An 18529-nucleotide genomic window follows, 5' to 3' on the forward strand; every position below is an offset into this window, starting at 1 on the left:
TAGACCTTCTAAACCCAAAGGCTCGTAGAGTTCTACCAGCTTGGATGTAAAGAAATCCATCTCAGAGGTAACTTAATCTAAATTATTCCTTATTTTTCTCCTCACTGGTCTAGTTCCACTTCTATAGGCTTTCTTGGAGATGTTCTCCATCTTTTCATCTGGTACTAGACCTCTCAAGTGACCCCATCTTAAAGAAAGTTAAAATCAGTTCAAAAGCTATAATCCAGTTTGTTTCAGATGCCAGCATAACTGGAAGGCTGGTTGGGCTGGGAGGAGCCTGGACTTTCTCCAGGACCAAACAGGAGGGCAGAGCCACCTCTGCAGTGCACTCCCTTGAGGGTCAGCTCCAGAGATCCCATGTCCAGCCCAGCTGCTGTGGTGTTATGAACCAGATTTCTGCTCCTCGCTAAATTATGTGATATTGTGCAAATCATATATTTTGGATCAGACTCACCTCAGGTTAAAATAATATTGCGAATTTCACATACACATTTGAGCTTTTCCTAGAATCTCACTAAACAGGGATGGAAAGAAACTCATTGAAGAGCCCTGAACAATACATATCCAAGACAACCAATCCTGAGTTTGTACCCACTACTAACCAACTGTTTTCCCACTGTGTAACAGAAGACAAAATGAAAAATACCTTTGGAAAAAGAATTGCAGTTCTTTAATAAACCAACCCCAAACCCAAACCTTCTGGCCCCATTTTTTTCACTTTATTGCCCTGCTTTGCCCTTTGATCAGTGTCTTTACTTGGGTGTCATGGCAATATAATAGGTGATGGTTTTAGTGTCTGAACAGGAAAAAAATATTCTTTGTCAAAGAAAAGAAAGCATTTGGAAGGGAAATAGAAAAACTTGAACTTTTCCATATGTTTGCAAGCTCGTGAAAGCTGGCCTTAAAAAAATCCCAATGTTAAAAGGGTTTTAAGTGTGGCAGGAGTGTCATTAGGTTGTTAAGATTTACCCTCCCCTCTGAAACCCAAACCTTTATTTGCATACACTGCAGGCTTGTCATCCTTAGTCAATTAATGAGCAGGTCCCTGTAATCTGGTCCTAAATATACTCCACATAGTTGGGTGAAGCTTGCAGAAAAGGGGCCGGGATCATTGTTCTGACTGTGTTTTGTTAAGACTTCTTTAATCAAAACATTCATTCAGATAGAGAGGCCGGCTGCATATTTTGGCATCGCGACCAAGGGGAGCAGGGACGGGGTTGGGGTGGGGAGGGAGGCCTTGGAGGAGGGGTTGGTGTTGCTTGCTTCTTCTTTTCCTTTTTTATTTTCCCAAGTGCTTGGAAAGCAGCTATTTAACTGGTGGGGAAAAACAAATAGAAAACATACATGGAGGTCATGACTTCTTAGGGATTTGTTGAAAGTCTTTTTTAACAGGGATAGAAGTATCACCCCCCAAGCTGTGAGTGTGTGAGACACACAGCCCATCCTTGTGGCCTTTCTGCCCTTTTTTTTTTTTTTTTTTAAACATGGTTTCTTTTGGCCCAAATGGGCAGAGAAGGTAGAACTAGGCAGGACACACAGCTGTTGTTTGGCAAGGTGCCACCTGGAAGAAGAGCCCTGGCAGGATGGGTTTGGTGCTCCCAGGGAGGGTGTCCAGGTGCAGCAGGGGCTGAAACTGCAGATACAGGGGTGTCCAAGGGCTGCAGCCCACCCTGCCTGCAGGCAGCTTTACACTCAGGCCAGCAAAGACTCCCGCAGCCTTTGTGTCACCTGCAGAGCTGGTTTAAATGTATTGTTCACTGTCCATAGAGATTTCACTGGCATTCAGCCTGCTCTTCCCCTCCACATCTTCTCCTATTTGTAATTTTCCTGCATTTACAAGTTTAGATGCTCCAGTGGCCCCTAGATCTGAGGTAGCCAGTTTGAAACTCTGTTTTCACACTCAGGTTGCCATGGCATGCTGAGGGGTATCCCACTAGCTTTAAGTCAGAGAGGCCAGTTACAGAAATCTCACTAACCTGTGAGATTTCTGTAACTGTGATGTAACTGCAACATCTAGGGACCATGAGCACTGATGGGAGGTGGGCAGGGATGAGCTCATGGCCAGAAATGGCTCCCCAGAGTTGGTCCCAAGAAATGTTCTTGCTTGTGTTCTTCACTTCCCTTCAAGCAAAAAGTATTTTTGCCTTTTCCCCCCCTCCAACTCTGGAAAAGGGAAAGAAGGACTGGAACTGAACTTTACTTCAAACATGAAGGACTCCTTTTACAGTTCACTAAGACTTGTAATATATTACTTTAATTTTTAGTGCTTAAGAGAAAGCCATAATGGGTTAATCACATGCTCCAACTGAAGACTGCTCCTTCCTGGTTTCCCTTTTCCATAACAAGCTGGAAGCTTATCTTCTTGGCAGCTGCCAACTTTGGGCTTTGGGTTAAGTCAGATTAACCTGACACTCCCTCCTTGGCCATTACTGGTCTCCCTCCCTCCCAAGGAAGCTTGGGAATGCTGGAGGAAAACCAGTTGAGTTGGCAGCATCTTTTGCTTTTGTGGCAGCCACGTCTTCCTTCTGGAGATACTTGTTCTCACAGCCCATTCACTTTGCACTATTTCAATCCTTCCTATCAGAGGCTCCAGTAAGAGGATATTGCTCTCCCAGATGCCAGAAGGGTCCATAAATCAGAGGAAAACAGGTGTCTTCCAAGTCCAGAGCAGTATATTTTGCAGCCCTGCAGTAAAAGCCACAATGCCTTGTCAAGGCTGGTTAACAGGAGAGTATCCTCCCTTCATAAAGGAATGATAACTAGATCTCAGATGTCAGCCTGTGACCCAAGAAGGGCTGGTGTGAATTTAGGGCCGTTTGGTTTGCTGGAGGAGCCAGTGGGTGTTGGGATGCTGTTCTGGCTCCCTGGCAGCCCCCATAAGCTGCCTGTCACCTCATGAGATCCTTATCTTTCGTAGAGCTGTCAACTGTATAAAGGTTCCTGACCTGCATGGTGTAGGGAAAATCCTTCAAAGCAGGATCCCTTACTTGTCTTCTGGCCTCTGCCCACGTAAAGCTCATAAACCAGAAGACTAATAAAGAGAACCCAATCTTTATAATGCTTTAAAAAAATTAATGCAGTTGTTGTGATCTGGGAACAACTCCCTGCTCACAACTGGAGATAAGGATTATGAGTGTGGAGGCGGAGCCCTCTTGTCAGGGAGGGATGGATGGGGTTTGTATTGGGGTGTTGGACTGGAACTCTGGAAGCTGATTGCCAGCTCCCTGGCCTGCCATAGCTGTCCCTTTTGACCCTGGGTGTGCTGTCTTCTGTTTTTCTTCGTTTAGCTGTGAACCCTCTGGGGAGAGAAGGAGAAATTAGGAAACAAGGCATTTGTCTTATTAAAGATTCCCTTGCAACTGTCGGTAGTGATGTTGTACATGCAGCAGACTGAAGTTTGGATATTTCTCAGGAGATGAGGCTGGAAATCCTTGAGTCATCTGCTGAATAGGACAGTGGGAGAGAGGAGCCTCAAAAGCCTAGAGGATTGACCAAGATACAGGAAGATAATTGCTGAAGAGGTTTTAGGACCACTGTGTGTTTCATGGCAGGGGCTGGCTTCTCATTTCCCTATCTCAGCTTCCTCTTTTCCATCTGCAAGTAGAATTATGGTTGAAGATCACCTCTGTGCACAAGCAGGTGAGGAAAGGCACACAGGTCTTTATTCCATTGTTGGTAATGTTATTTTTTGATTGACATAATATTGCAATTTGAATTCACATTCCAGAAATAGTCTCATCACTGGAACAGAATGAGGCTAAACAAGGTTATCAGAGGATTGGGAAATGCAGTGCATATGAGTAGGAACGATAGCACTGTTACTCCACATATGATAATGATTTGATACTGGACTGAGTCTAGAGCAGTTCCACTGTAGATAATAAATCCAAAGTAAAAAAAAAAAGTAGTCAAAGATGATGGTGCTTATGTGTGTTCAAAAAAAATTATTTGCAGATAGATGTTCACAACTCTGGCATTGTGCCTCTGCCCAGAATATTTGTCCAAATATTAAAAAATAGTAAATTTAAAAAATGGACTTTTAATGTAGTCCCATGTCCATGAATTTTTAGCTGAACTTTGGCAGTAAGCCCTAAATGTGATAAAAGACTCTGCACCAATATATTTTGGTTTTCTCTTTTTTTTTTTTTTTGTCTTTTTTTTCTCTCTGTCTCTACAGACAAAAGCATAGCATAGATCTTGAGTTATGGCTGGTGCATTTTTCTAAGCTAAAGTATCTTGTTAGCTCTTATGCTAATGACCGCAGCAGAATCCAAGCCTCTGTGGAAATTTATGGGAAGAGAGGTTACTGCTGAGCATTATGTTGGACTTTGGGTCTTCCTTTGGGTCCCTCCAGAGCTAGACTGAGCCAGTGCCTTGTATGTAACATCAAGGTAGAAAGTCTTTTTAGAAAGTCTCTGTCCCCATTTTACAGATGGACTTTTGAGACACAGGAGGAATAAAGCCAAATGCTTCAAAGACACTTAGTGGAGGTTAAGTGCTGAGTTTCCTTTGAAGGTTTAAACCCAAATGACATGCTTGTGATCATGTAAGAGATTTGTATCACCCATGGGACCAGAACCATTTTTTCAGGGTAGTGTCATAACCACTCCACAATCCTTCCTCTTTCTTCTCCTTAAAGCTCCCACTGACTTCAAAGGTGAAGAATTATGGCCCACATCCCACAGCACTGTGAGCTCAGACGTGTGTACAGAGCTTTATCCACACATATATTCCATCAGGGACACTGACTCAAGTAAAACTACACAGACAGTGGGGAGGGGAAGAAATTTTTGCAAGGCTGGAATTTCTTTTTTATTCTCACAGTCCATTTCTTTAACCTTAAAAGTTTAACTAAGAAATGCAGGGTGTACCTAATGGCTGAGCTTGTGGTCTATCTGTGCTGTCCATAGGAAAGCTGTAACCTAAAGGAAATGGGAATAGAAAAAAGGATTGCTACCTTATTAAGTAAAACAAAATATTCTTTATTTTGAATGCCTCAGTGAGATACATTATTGAGTTTCCACTAGAATTATATATAAATATGAGTTGGTTGGGTTCTCAGAAAACTGCACAGCTTGCAGAGACTGGATGTAAAGAATCTATTTATCTCTTGTCATGCATATCCACCAGAAGTGAGCACACCCCAGGTGATGCATTTTTCTCCTGATCCAGCTGTTACACTCCTAGGTAAACAGCAAAATTAGAAGTTTGGATTTTTCAACAGACACATAATCCACTCCATTGTACATTTAAATACTGGTAGCAATATTCAGGTATTATTAGATCAGTCCCTCACCCAGGGGCACAGCGAATATCTCAATCATTCCCTCTCAGGTCAAAAACAATAGATTCATATCATTAAAGTGTTAAAATTAATTTTTTCAGAGAATGAAAACAAAATAAAAGTAGAAGGGGGAAGGTACATCCTTTTGGTGCATATTTAGCCCATCCTTTTAAAATAACAGATCTTCTCTTTTTCAAAAAACCCCCCGAACTTAAATCCTGGCTCCAGTTAAGAGTTTCCTAATTGTGTGTGACTGTTTCTTGACTTCCTGATCCCTGTCTGGTTTAAGGGTTTCTTAAATCAACAGGAGCAGCTGTCTCCCTGAAGCCAGGCATGGTGTATGTCACTGGCTGTGGAAAGGACCTGGATACAGGGAGGAGCAGAGGTGATTAATGGGGCAAGTGTCACAGCTCAGAGTGTGGTTGCACTACTGTGTAGGGGCATACTAACTGCAGTCATTTATCTTCTGTCCTCTGCCACACACACGCTGAAATACACATGCAGATTTTATTTTTGCCAGGCATCAGAAATGCAGGAGTGCACACAGTGCAGCAGGACCTGTAGCTGATGCTGTGCCCCTCTAGGTGTTGCCTTCATTTGTCTTGTTCCTTGAGTGAGCAAAAGGAAGATTGACAAAACCCAGTCCTTGGTTTTAAGTTTATCTCTCTGCCATTGGCAAACTTTTCTCCACAGAAGAGAAGGAAAAAAGGGAAGGTGGGAAAAAAAGGCAAGTAAATGTCTCTGTTTTGTGTACTCTATTTTAGGTTAGATAAAGAGAAGGAACAAACTATAGGTTAAATGTGGATTTAGGATTGAAAGTGATGGAGTTGCACAAGGCAGTGAAAGGTGCTTCCCTTCTTGGCAAAGACCTTATACAACATCTGTTTTTTGGGTATCTAGACCTCCATCACCAGTGAGGTCACAAAGCTGCTTGGTCCCCCAGCATTGCTGCTCCTGCTTTGTGTAGGAGCAGGTTGTGCTCACAGGCAAGGCTGTACCTTGCTTTCCCCAAAGCATCTCAAGTGATTCAAAACCAGGTCCCAGCCTTCAGCCAGAAGCAGGGAAGAAGAGACTTCTCTTATGTGGGTGTTGAGCCTTCAGATGCTTCCACAAAATGTCACCTTCCACTTCAGTGCCTAAAGGCTTCCCTGACCTCCTGCCTGAGAGCCCCAGTATAGAGGACATGCAAAGGTTTGTGGCATCTCCTTGGAAAAATTGATTTGCAGCTTTGCATTACAGATGTTACTGCAAGTGTAAAATGGCTACTCATTCCTCAGACTTGATTCCTACAATATAAATCTCTCCCTGCTTTTCACCAGGAATGAAAGCCACTATGTCCTTTGCTGCTCTAGCCAGCAGCATTTTATCTCTTTGACACCGTCAGTCTGCTCCTCCATCCCTTTGAGACAAACAGGTATTCTTGCCAGACACAGAGGTAACTTCCTTGGGCTTTCACAGGAAACTGGTGTCTCCAAGAGGTCTGACTTAATGGGACTTATTACTTGTTGAGTGCTGGCTCAGGGCTAAACTGAGAACAAGATGCAAAGTACTTGCATGCTCTGAGGAGTTCACAGGTTACACTGGTGATGCCAAGCCATGCTGGAAAGCCTGGAGGAAGGAATGACTCAGGGTAATGTTACTGAACCCTTAAAGAAGGATATGCTGTGAGGAGCACGGTGATTTGGCAAAGCAGGTTGAGAAGCAGTTTGGAAAAGCAAAGGTCCAGCTGGTCTGTGAGACCCAATAGGCAGGGGCAGGGTCTCTTACACGGAGTGTTATCTCCATCCCCTTTGGACCCCCTGGTTCAGGAGATGTGGTCCCCTTTTCTGTCTCACTCAACTGGGAACAGCCTTTAGTGTGAATCCAGAGTGAGGTGTAGACTCATCCTGCATAATACATCGTGAGAAATCTCTCCTGGTTGATCCCTCATGTATATTAGGAGTGATGCAGATGGGGCTGCAATGAAAAAGTTTCAAGGAGAGTCACTGGGAAGATGGAAATCAGTTTTGCTCCCTAAGACTTGCTGAAAACTTTTGGAGAAGCAGTATAAGCAAAGAGGGTGGGAAGAAACAGAAATTATTGTGATAAAACCATGTGAGCAAGTGAAACAGGAAGAGGTGGGCTGAAAAATAAAAACCAAAGGCAAGTTTTAGCAAATGAGTGCAGGAATTTTGTATAGTAGAAAACCAGAGATGGAATTGACCCAAGTAACAGAGTCACTGTACCAAGTGTTTCAGCACAGTGAGTGAGGGATGTTCCCCTCATGTGCTGTGCATGCAATGTCATTACCACTGACTCAGATTAACACTGGAAATCCTGGCAGCTTTACACGTACCTAGGGACTCAGAAATCTCAACCTGGGGTTTGCAGCTTAAGCTGCTTTCCAGTGGTGAGGCACAGGAAAATCGCCAGAAAGTGCTTGGGTTCTGTTAGCAATCACCAAACACTGCCCCCTTACAGCTCTTCTCTCTGCAGGGCATGTGGGCTCCCAAACCCTTGTGGTAGACCTGGGACTTTGTTTCAAAACAAGTTGTTGTCCTAATAATGAGAGACTTTTGGCTTATCTGTCCATTACAGCTTGGGTCTTGGCTCATTCCTGGGTCTGCTGCCCTCACCAAAGTCCTTGAGCTTTCAGCCTTTCTGCTGTGTCTGTAAACATCTCTCCTCACAAAAGCAGAGACTGAAGGAGTTCTTGTGGAAATCACTTCCTCAGATATATCAGGAATGTTCCAGGGATTTATGTGTTTCAATGCATGGTCTTCTCTGGTGAGGCCTAATAGCGTGTAAAGATAAGGGGGTTTACCCTGTGTGCATCTTCCTGTGTCTGTATTTGCTATACTTTCCTCTTTTTAAACTGTTAGGTTCTTAGAAAGCCATATATACAAGCCAAATCTTACAGTCCTTGCTTAGTTCATGGTGACCTCAGCTGAGAACAGATCATAGGAATTTGGTATTAAACAGCCAATGATTTTTTTTTTTTGAACAAGAAGAGAATAAAGGTCCAAGTAACTCACCCAAATGTAACACCTGAAACTACTTTTTCATGAAGGGACAGAGAAAAATCAAAATTAACTAAAATTTCCTGTAGTAAAGTACTAGTTTCACGTTTTTTAAAGAGAGTATATTCATTGGGAATTTCTTTTCTTTTCTTTTCTTTTTATTTTTTTTGAGAGTCCCTAACAACCTTCCATGCTCTGATCCTCTAGTGGTTTTTTGTGTGATAGTGGTGCTCAGGTGGCTTAAAGAAGGCTGGATTAAAACATGCAGTGTTTTGTGTGTTCCTTAACCAATGCCATCTGGGTTATGGCTTCTCTCTCTGTTTCAGGTGCCAAACTTCATCAACACAACACTCCCACCCCATGAGCAGGTGACAGCTCAGGAAATAGACAGCTACTTCAGACAGGAGCTCATCTACAAAAGGAATGAGAGGATGGGGAGAAGAGTGATGTCACTTCTAAGGGAGAATAGAGACAAGAGCTTCTTCTTTGCCTTTGGAGCAGGTATGGCATGATTTTTTTTTCTGTTTTACTCTGTTACTATGATTGGAAGTAAAGTGTTTGGAATGCTTTAGGTCTCAGCCTGTGGGAAAATTTCTTACAAGGCTTCCCTTTGAAAGACTTTTGTTTGTCCAGACCCACTTCTAAGTGAGCTGTTGTAGGAGGTGGGTCTAGGTCCAGGCAGGTTGCACACAGACTGCACTTACTTTGTTTTCCATCTGGCTGTGGAAATGTGAAGCTGTAAGCACTTTTCATGCTGTTGTGTTTGTTCCCTTCCCAGACCTGTGGGCTACTTGGCCACGGGTGTAGAAGATGGTTCAGTTGCCTTTGAATTTGTAAGCCCAGGTGCTGATGGCAGTGAGTGGCAGAACACAAACCCTTTGGTGGCACAGGCACGCGTGTGTGGCTCCAGCACTGGCCCAGGATTTCAAACCTTCAGGGGTTGCTGCAGTTAAACCTTCTCGATGGGTGACTGAGCTGCTTTGGTGCTGTGTCTGTATGGATTGGCTGGTTTGGGGCTTTGCACAAGTGCATGAGTTGTGTGTGTAGCTAAATACCAGCAGTTTAAACCATGAAGTAAAAATCCAAAGTGTCCCTCTTCCTGTTTAATGCTCTCCCTGAAGTCTGCAAAACAAAGATATCTGCAGTACTTCTGTGAGCCTGCGACAGTACATGCTACTGTCCCCTTTTTCCCTTTTTTATTTCCTTTCCCTTGTCCAATAGAATTCACATTTCTGTGTGATAAGAGTATAAATAATAACTATTCAGGCCCCAGCTCAGCAGAATCCTGAGCACCAGCTAAGTGTTTCTTTGAGCCTCCCTTGACTTCAAGGCAGGCTACGATTGCTGTGTCAAGAACCAATCTGCTCCTCCTGCTCCCTCTCCCTGGCAATTTCTCATTTTTGACAGAACTTTGCTTCTCATCCCATGGCTCTCGCTATGAACTTTGGCAACAACTCACCTTTCGCTACTCACTTCAGTGGGAATTTTGATTAAAGACTGTGGGTTTTAGCAGAGACACGTGCATTTTGATGTATTTATTTTTTGAGTGTATCCGGACTGAATTTTCCCAAGCTTATTTAATCTCAGGCTTGGCTGATATTTCTGGCCAAGAAGTTTTGCTTAACTGTTTTTACAGTAGGAAAATATATCATGATGGCTCATAATTGGACAGGCATTCATAAAAACCAGCCTGTCTAACCCAAGGTTTACTGGAGATTATTGAACATGATGGCTTAGATAACAGTTTCCAGTTTTGAAAATCCCTTAACCAGTACATAAATGGAGCTGAGGGGATAAACTGGGCATCACTGCCCACTTGTAGTGCTCTACACCTAGTCCACAGACCATGGATTAGGTGGGTCATGGATCCAACCTACTGCAGCTGTTTGCTTGTGCTAATAACAGAGGTGAAATTAAGCCAATGGATGGATGCTAATTCCATGTTACATTCTTTAGAAAGACACCTCTGATTTACGGGAGGTTTGAGCTTTCTTCCCCTGTCCCCATCAGAGGACACCTACCTGAAACTCTCAGGGAGCATCCCTTGGGAAAGCTGGCTCATAAAGAGCAAATCTCACTCTGTCTTTTAGGCCCGTTTCTGGTGATGTTGAAAACTGCTTTTGTTGCTGGGTTGTTTTGTTTCCCCCAGCACTGAGCATGGCAGGACAGAACAGACATGTGGGTTTATTGAAAACTGGGATGTGGGAGATGCTGAGGAAAGCTTTTTGTTTTGGGTTCTTTGTTCCAGCCTCCCTTTGGCTTTTCTCACCAAATTGGGCCATCCCTGCAGGCTATCCATGCTTTAACTACAATTAATTCCTTCTTTCTTCTTTGGGGTGTTTTTTTCTTCATGCAGAGAACACTAAGAATATTAATTTTTTTCAATGCCAAAACTTTTATGTGACCAAAGTGCAGGCAAGTTCATTTCCTCCTATGATTCAACTGCAAGTTTTTTTTTCTTGAAGGATTTTTGTTTCCTCTTTTCCTCCATGTGCTGAATTTGAAGAGTGGATTTTACTGATAAATCTTTTATTTTGCATTCTTATATCTAGTTCTTTTATTTTGAGGTATTTCTTTGGTATGTGCTTGGATCATGAATTCAAATTGTCTTATAAAACTTTGAGGGTTTGGTTTTGCCTTTTATAAAATTAAAGGACGTTTTTGATGAAAGTTGAGGCCTTCACATATTCCCATGAATTCTGAAGTGGAAAATTTTAGGAATGCACTTTCAGTTAGGATAGGCACGATAGAGTCTATGGGAGTTTATTTGCTCCCGGAGCAATGCAATTTAAGATTTTGCATCTCTAAAACTGTCATGATGAAGGGGAAATAATTTGAAAAAAATACTCTGGACAATGTGCTTCAGATGATATTGCCCTTTATGCCAAGCATGATCTTTGCATTAATCTCTTAATTCTGAAGATATTTGAACTAATGAATGAATAGTAATTAAATTATATATGTGTATTATGAATTGTTTTCCAAATTTCATAATCTCCATCATAGTTTCTGGGAAAGGAAGAATTGGATAAAACTGTGCTGCCAAATAAAATTAGGAAAATAAGTGTTTTTCTAAGTAAGAAAATAAGCCTGTTACAAGAAAAGCACCTTGGAAACCCTTCAGCAAATGCAGTTCTACAGACCAGAGCTGCTCTAGGTGGGAGCCCTGAGCCCTGCAGGATGATTCATATGGACTCAGAAGTATCCTGTTACAAAGGGCTGGGAAATAGGATCTCTCCCAGAAAACAGCCCTCCTGAGGCTGAGCCCTGCCTGTCCCTCTGGTGGCCTCCCTGCAGGGAGCTGTACCTTGTGGATGCTGCTCTAGGGAAGTTTTACCCGGCTTTTGCACAGCTGCATGCAGCAACTGAGGCTCTGTTGCTCTCTTGGAGCATCATCCTCAGCTTACTGTAAGATTTCAGTGCCGTGGATGAGTAGTTCTGTAGCATCTAATAATTAATTATTATAATAAGCCTGACTAAGGTAGAAGGCACCATGCAAGTGTCTTTGCAAATTGCAGTTAGGTTTGGCTCAGTGTATCCTGCTCCATGACTATAGAACCAAAAAGCCACAAAAAACCCCAAACAAATCCAGTGAGTGGCTTCCAATGAAAAACAAGATGATATCCTGGCAGCCTGGTGGTGCAGGAGCCTGGTGCTACTGAGCTGGAGGATGCAGGTGTATGGTTTTTTGGTAAAAAATGGTCATTTGTGGAAAACAAAATTTCTCTGTTTTCTTCTGGAAAAACAAGTCCATTTTTGCAGATTTCAGTCAAAATCCCAGGTGCTTGGGTGTCATTGCTCTCCTGTAAACTGATTCCCACTAAAATTTCACTATGTGCCACTTAGAGCTGTGCTGCAAAGACCTTGTGGTGCATCGTAGGAGAGCTGGTTCCGAGTCTGGCCTGTAACAGCACAAGGCTGTGAAACATCCAAAAGACAAATCCTGGGGACAAAGGAGTAGGCAGGGGACAGACATTTGAATATCCAAGCAGGCTGAGATAAAACAGTTTTTCATAAAGTGAAGCAAAGTTTTTTTATGCTGCTGAAAGATGGGGGGTTTTGTTCCAGTCAAAAGTATTAAAACAAACAAAAAAAATTACACAATTCTAAAAGGAACTTTTCAGTTTTCTGTCATTCTTAAAAATAAAAAATAGACTTTTCAATAGATTTCTGCCTTTTCTGTCTTCCATGACTTTACTCACTATTTAAATGTGTTGAAGTAATTCAGACTTTTAATTTATTCCTTTATAAAACACGTAGAAGTGAAAATAGCAATTTTTTTCTTTCTACTTTAATTTCTTTCTCTTCTCCAAGAAAAATACAGGCTCTGGGTAAAAGAGACCCAGCTCTGTACCCAGTTCTGTGGACTTTGTTTCACTCCTGCCAGTGTTTACCATGTTCAGACTTAATGTGAAAATCCCACCATACCTGTAACTGTACCCTAGGAATGAAACAGCAGTTATTGTTTGTGCAGTTAAATGATGTTTTTCATTTAATGGATAGGGTAACTTTTCCCTTTGAATGAATAAAGGTAGCTAAATAGAGCACTTCCAAGTAAAATTTGGGCATTTGCTTGGGGTTTGTGTTTTAAAAATCATGATGGTTTACTTGGAATTATTGATCTGCAGTAACAGTGAAGTGCCTTAGACATCATTTATACAGACAATTTATAAAGGTCCATTTACAGTCAGGAAAGAAACACACAGCCAAGAGCACACGGGCTGTTAAAAAGAGTTAATATTTTGGCAGCTAAGACCATACACATGAAGTCAATGTTTAAGAATAAAATCCACTCTGGCTTATTTCATTTTTATAGGCAAATAATTTTCAAGTAACACTTATGATAACAGATGGATAAATTTATGTCTGCAGTTAATTTGAACGATAATTTCCTTAGGATGTTTTACTTGCAATTTTTTTCTTTCTTTCTTTTATGAGAGCTGTCAGTTTTGTAGCTGAGAGTTGGATTTACTGCTTCAGAAATTCAGATGCTGCTCCAGTTCACAATGTTTATTAGCAGCCAAATCAGTAGGCTTTAAGGCAGTGGGTTTTGTTGCTTAAAATAATAAATATATCATAGAGAATATTCTTTTACCGAGACAGAGTTGAAATGCAAGTACCATAGCATCTCCCATAGCAAGAAGGGAAGTAAATTGTCCCTCGACCACAGTTCTGGGGTGGAGGAGAGCACATGTTAAACCATCCCACCAGCCTCCACAACATCTGAGAGGTCAGAGAGGACCCAGCTGTTGTCTGTGGTGTGGTGGAAGCCAGATTGCCCACAGCTCCCGATGAAGCTGGTGATAAGAGAGATCTGTTTGTATGACAGAGCACCCTTGCTCATCTGCAGGCTTAGGTGGCTGAGTTTATTTATATTTGTTGATGGATTAGGTATTTCTGAGATGTTCTGCAAGAAAATAAATACAGGCTGTGCTGTAGATGTCTGTGTGCTGCCATGAAAGAAGACTCCATCCCAGAGTAGCAACAGCAAAAGTAGAATTTGATCATTTCCATGGTCAGAACAGGTGAATTCCCTGCCCATCCTTCAGAGTTCTCTCACTCATCACTGGATGGGCACCATCATCAGGAATGATTCTGGTCCTCATAAACTAGACTGTTTGCAGGAATTATTGAATAGTTTGGGTTGAAAGAAATCTTTAAAGGTCATCTAATCCAAGCTCTCAAACAGCAGTTACTTTCTTCCAAAGTAAATGTTCTCTGGTGGTTCTTCATAATGGGGCTCAGAAGTGGGGTGCACTTGTTTTCAGTAGGAAAAGGGAGAATTCTGCAACTTTTATATAGGGTGGGACTGGTATGAGAGCACTAGAATATAAAATCTCCTCATTGTAGTCCTCAGCTCCAGCTCTTCCCCTTTTGTCCTCTCTGCAGAGGATTCCCAAGGGAATTTCAGCCCACATCATTTTAGATACTTGGTGCACCAAAGACAGAAGAAGGCTCAGCCTTCACTTCCTGCAATGAGCAGGAGTTACAGACATCTCCAAGGTGACTCAAGTCTGCAGTGGTCCTGATCACCACAGATATGTTCTTATTTTTCTCTGAAAACTAAAGCATTCCTGACAAGATATCCAGATGATGTAGCTTGAGCATGCTTCATCAACAGGTAGTGAGCTGACCACAACTGAGCTGGAAGGTAATGGATGTTGAATTTTGGGGAAACCGGCCAGAGGAGAGGTGGCAGTGGGATTTTGTTTGAGAACCGTATTTCTACTCAGTAGTTTGGAAAAGGAAAGGAGGTGATGGATACTATAAGCAACTGCAAACAACTCAACAAATTAAAATCTTGACAGCCTTTGTGAAAGCCATTAGCACCTGCCATGGGACCTGGCATTGGGGTTCACATGTGTTACTTGGAAGTGTTTTTTCAGGAGGAAAGTGCCTTGAGGCCACTGTCCAACTGCACACTGAGTGTGGGAACTCAGCACATCACTCCGGATGTCCAGAGTTGCCGAGAGAACCCTTGGGGGGCTCAGAAATCCTGGAATGTTGCCAGGAGTGTCTGGCGGCTTGACTTCGATCCCTCTAGGGATGTGCCACCTGTTTGAGGACATGGGAGTCACTTGGGAGTGAATGGTGCAGGAATGATGTATTTACAGGGTGAAATATAGATTTTAAGGTTTTGGTACAGGGGGGTTATGGAGACAAGATGGAGGGATCAGGGCCTGTCTTGTCCTTCTTCTTTCTTCTTCTTGTCATCCATTTTCTGTGGTGATGTTGGCACTTGGGGATTGGTCCATGGTGAAGGTGCACTTGCTAATATGGGTGAAAGGTATTGGGAAATAAAGTTAAATACGATGTACGTAGTTTTTAGTATAAAAGACACAACCGCCCCATGGATGGTCAGAGTGCCCTTGGCTGCCTTGCTGGTCAGACCTCGGCTGGGCAGAAAGAAAATTCTGTAGATAAGAAATAATAAACAATCTGAAGACTGAAAAACTGAAGAGTCCAGACTCGTCCTTTGAACCGCGGGCGGCCCCAGAACCACCCTGCGTGTGTCTGGGCAGAGACAGACAGCTGAACCGGACAACTGAGGGATGGGGATTTACAGCTGTTGAATATGCAAATAGCTGCCTTGCACTCCCAACTGAGGCAGTATTCAGTGTAAATCAGGCACCAGCACCACTGTTGTGTCACTGGGAACCAACTCATTGGAAGTCTGGTTCTTTCTCCACCAGGATTGTGGAGCTCTTTACGATTTTCACTCGTCATCTCAGATCCTGTGTGGAACACAAAAGGAAAAAAAGGAGGAGATGAAAAGAAAAAAAGAAAGCACTTGCAGGCTGGAATATAAAGAGACTTTATCCCCCAGGTCAGGCATCCTGATCCAATGCTGATTAGTGGTGCTACTGACATCACCAGCACAGTTCATCAATGGGGTTGTCTCAGTGGAGCAAGAAGTTGGCGACCAGGAGATTGAACTTGGCCAGCCTACAAAAGAGAAGAAAAGGGTGAATTAACAGTTTGCAGATGCTAGAATTCCCTCTGCTTGTGTTTATTTGGGCATCCAGATGCTTGTAGTGAGGTCAGCCTGTTTTTGTGTATGGATTTCTTTACTAGTAGTTTTTAAGGCAAAGTATCACTTTGCTTTTAGAAATAGACTTGCATGCTAATTTTGACCAAACCATGCAACTGATTCATTTAAAAGTCTTTATTAAACAGGCAATGCCTGATTCTCTTTTCAGACACTCTTTTGTAAATCAGGAGATACTTCACTGGGGAAAAGCTTGTTCCAAGTGCAAATCCAGCCTGCAGCCTTTAAAAAAAAAATCAAGAGAACTTTTTAATGTACACTGATCTTGTATAATACAGGGGTTTTGAAATCCCTGAATATTTGCTTTTCACCTGAAGCTTAAATCGGCAAAGAGCACCTCAGTTAAGGAGGCCAAAATAAACCTGCCTGCACCACCCTTTTGTGAAAAGGGAACTTCTGTTCTGAAGGCTCATTCCTGTAATTCTGCTTTGAGAAACTCCTGTTGTATAACAAGATATTAATTGTAGAAACACAGCATGGTCTATGCAATGGTGAGAGCAGTCTTGAGGCCTCTGTCACCTGTACCAACTGAGGAAGGCAAGACACGTAGCAGGTGAAAGAAAAGACTCCAGTATTTGAGGTTGCAATTTGTTTTTTCCCCTGGTATGTCATCACCTAAACTGCTGAGGTAAGCTGGACAAGCCCTGGACTGTGTTTTGGTGGTCTGGTGGAGAATTCATTGTGCTCAACAGGGAGTCCTGCCTGGCCACTGCCCATCTTTGCTTTCATTGTTACTCCACAGAAAGTGTGTGCAACCCCAAATCCTGGTCTTTGTTTGCCAGTTGCAGATATTCAAACAAATGCTGAAAGCAACTAAAACAAGCCTTGCAAACTGCAGTGTGTACATTCACCAACTCTGGTATAATTTTGCCCATGATGTATGGGGAAAGTTGCCTGTGCACTGTAGGATTTGGGTTTAAAGAAGCACATACATTAATGTCAGCTCCTCTGGGTCCCTGACATTTTCATATCATATTTATTATTATGCCTGTGCCAAGTTCTACTGTATAAGTCTAATTCTGTCTCTCTGTTCTCAAAGGAAAGAAAACTCTATTGGCCCCTCCTGCCCAATAATATAATGATTTTGGTTATATCCTTACTGTATTTCTCTTAAACATCTGAGATGTAAGAAATGTAGACATAATTTGGGAAATTTTCTCTTCATAACTGAAGAAGCATGAGAGGCTTAATCACTCTGCTGAACAGAAATGGGCTTCAGCATGGGATGAAATACTTTTTCACCCACACACACACGCAAGAGCTTGCTGTGGATTCACAGGCCACCCTGTAGGCTCTCAGGAGACCAGGCAGAGCTCCCATATAACTCTAGGTTTCATAATGGGAGTGTTGAAATCAATATATGGATGCCAGACAATTCATCACTTCCCATCCCAAAACTCAGCTGAAAATTCCCATCCAGCTCTAACAGTGCTGTTGAGAGGATTTTAAAAGAGCAGTGAGGTGAACCCAAGGACTGGCAACCTTCCTCTAACACTGAGGTTTCTGCGGGATGCTCTGTGAAAGGCAAGCAGATTGCAAAGGATCCAAGGATCTTATCCCAGCTGGGATACCTTTGTGTGCTGCCTGCCCTGATTAAAATGTCTGCACCCAAGTGTTAGTCCCCCTGCAGTCTGTTGCTGTCCCAGAGCAAAAGGAAATCTGGTTACTCCTTTTTCTTGAATTCAGAGCCTGGAGTGCAAGCAAAGATCCTTCAGTGGTGTTTCAAATTAATGCAAGTTGATGGGGTTGGCCTGAGTTCACGCTCCTTTCTTCTGCCCCTCCTGCCTGGGTGCGTACTCCGGAGGAGGAGCAGGGATGTCCCAAGGCATCCTGGACCACCATGGCTGAATTCCCTGCAGCTCCACTCTTGGAGCCTCCAGCTGTTGGAGCAGAAGCTGGAAAGGGAATTTAGTAAAGCCAGGAATTTAGGAACCAGTTTGTACTGCTTGTGGTGTTGGTCTCTTAGAGGTTCACGCCATTTCTGACCAGTTTTAGAGCCAAGTTGCAGGAGGACTGCATATGGAGAAGAACCAGTGGTAGTCTTGGTGCCCTGGAAAGGCAGGGCACAACTGTTGGCTGGAGTCAGTTGTTTTGCAAAAGTGGATTTGAAGCTAAAAGCTTTAGAAAGCCTGGCTGTAATTTATGTGGATTTCTTGAGGATTTTTACTGGTATGGAAACTGGGACTGGAAATCTCATTAAACTGGGCGTTCTTGTGAGAGTTTCAGGTTTTCTTAGTCATGGTTGTGCCAGGAATATCATCAGAGAAAACTTGCTGAGAAAGGATTTATGGATTTGGGATCAGATCCTATTCTCACAGAATTAATGGTAGTTCTGCAACTGACATCAAGGTGACTGGCATGTGCACCTGGATGAGACATTATTTATTTGTCATTCCAGGTCTTTAATCTAGGCTGCTACTTTCACATCAATACCCTCTTTATAAGCCTATTAAATACCAGTTCCATTGTTATTTTCTCTGGTAGATCAGAAGAGATGTGTCAAGGAAAAGAAAATGAATGCGCAGTATACCTCAGCCCAAAAACAATATTTAAACATCAGAAATGTAAAGTGAAGGTAGAATTACTTAGAGGAGCAGAAGGGAAATAATTAAAGCTCCAGCCGGCAAGACGAGATGTCGTAAACTTCAGTTATTCACCTCTCTTAGACATTCAAAACACAAACTCTGCCACCGTTCA

The 18529-nt window shown here is 42.6% G+C and overlaps 1 protein-coding gene across 1 annotated transcript in view; it reads left to right on the plus strand.

Annotated features, from left to right (window-relative positions):
* The window catches only part of TRABD2B (TraB domain containing 2B), a 259725-nt gene that overhangs the window by 148020 nt on the left and 93176 nt on the right, over positions 1-18529 (plus strand). The window contains exon 4 of the mRNA XM_066555948.1: positions 8610-8784. Coding sequence (XP_066412045.1) covers positions 8610-8784 — 175 coding nt within the window. The remainder of the gene's footprint in view (positions 1-8609; positions 8785-18529) is intronic.

Source organism: Molothrus aeneus, chromosome 9 (assembly GCF_037042795.1).
Source record: "Molothrus aeneus isolate 106 chromosome 9, BPBGC_Maene_1.0, whole genome shotgun sequence".
In the NCBI taxonomy this organism is placed as follows: domain Eukaryota; kingdom Metazoa; phylum Chordata; class Aves; order Passeriformes; family Icteridae; genus Molothrus; species Molothrus aeneus.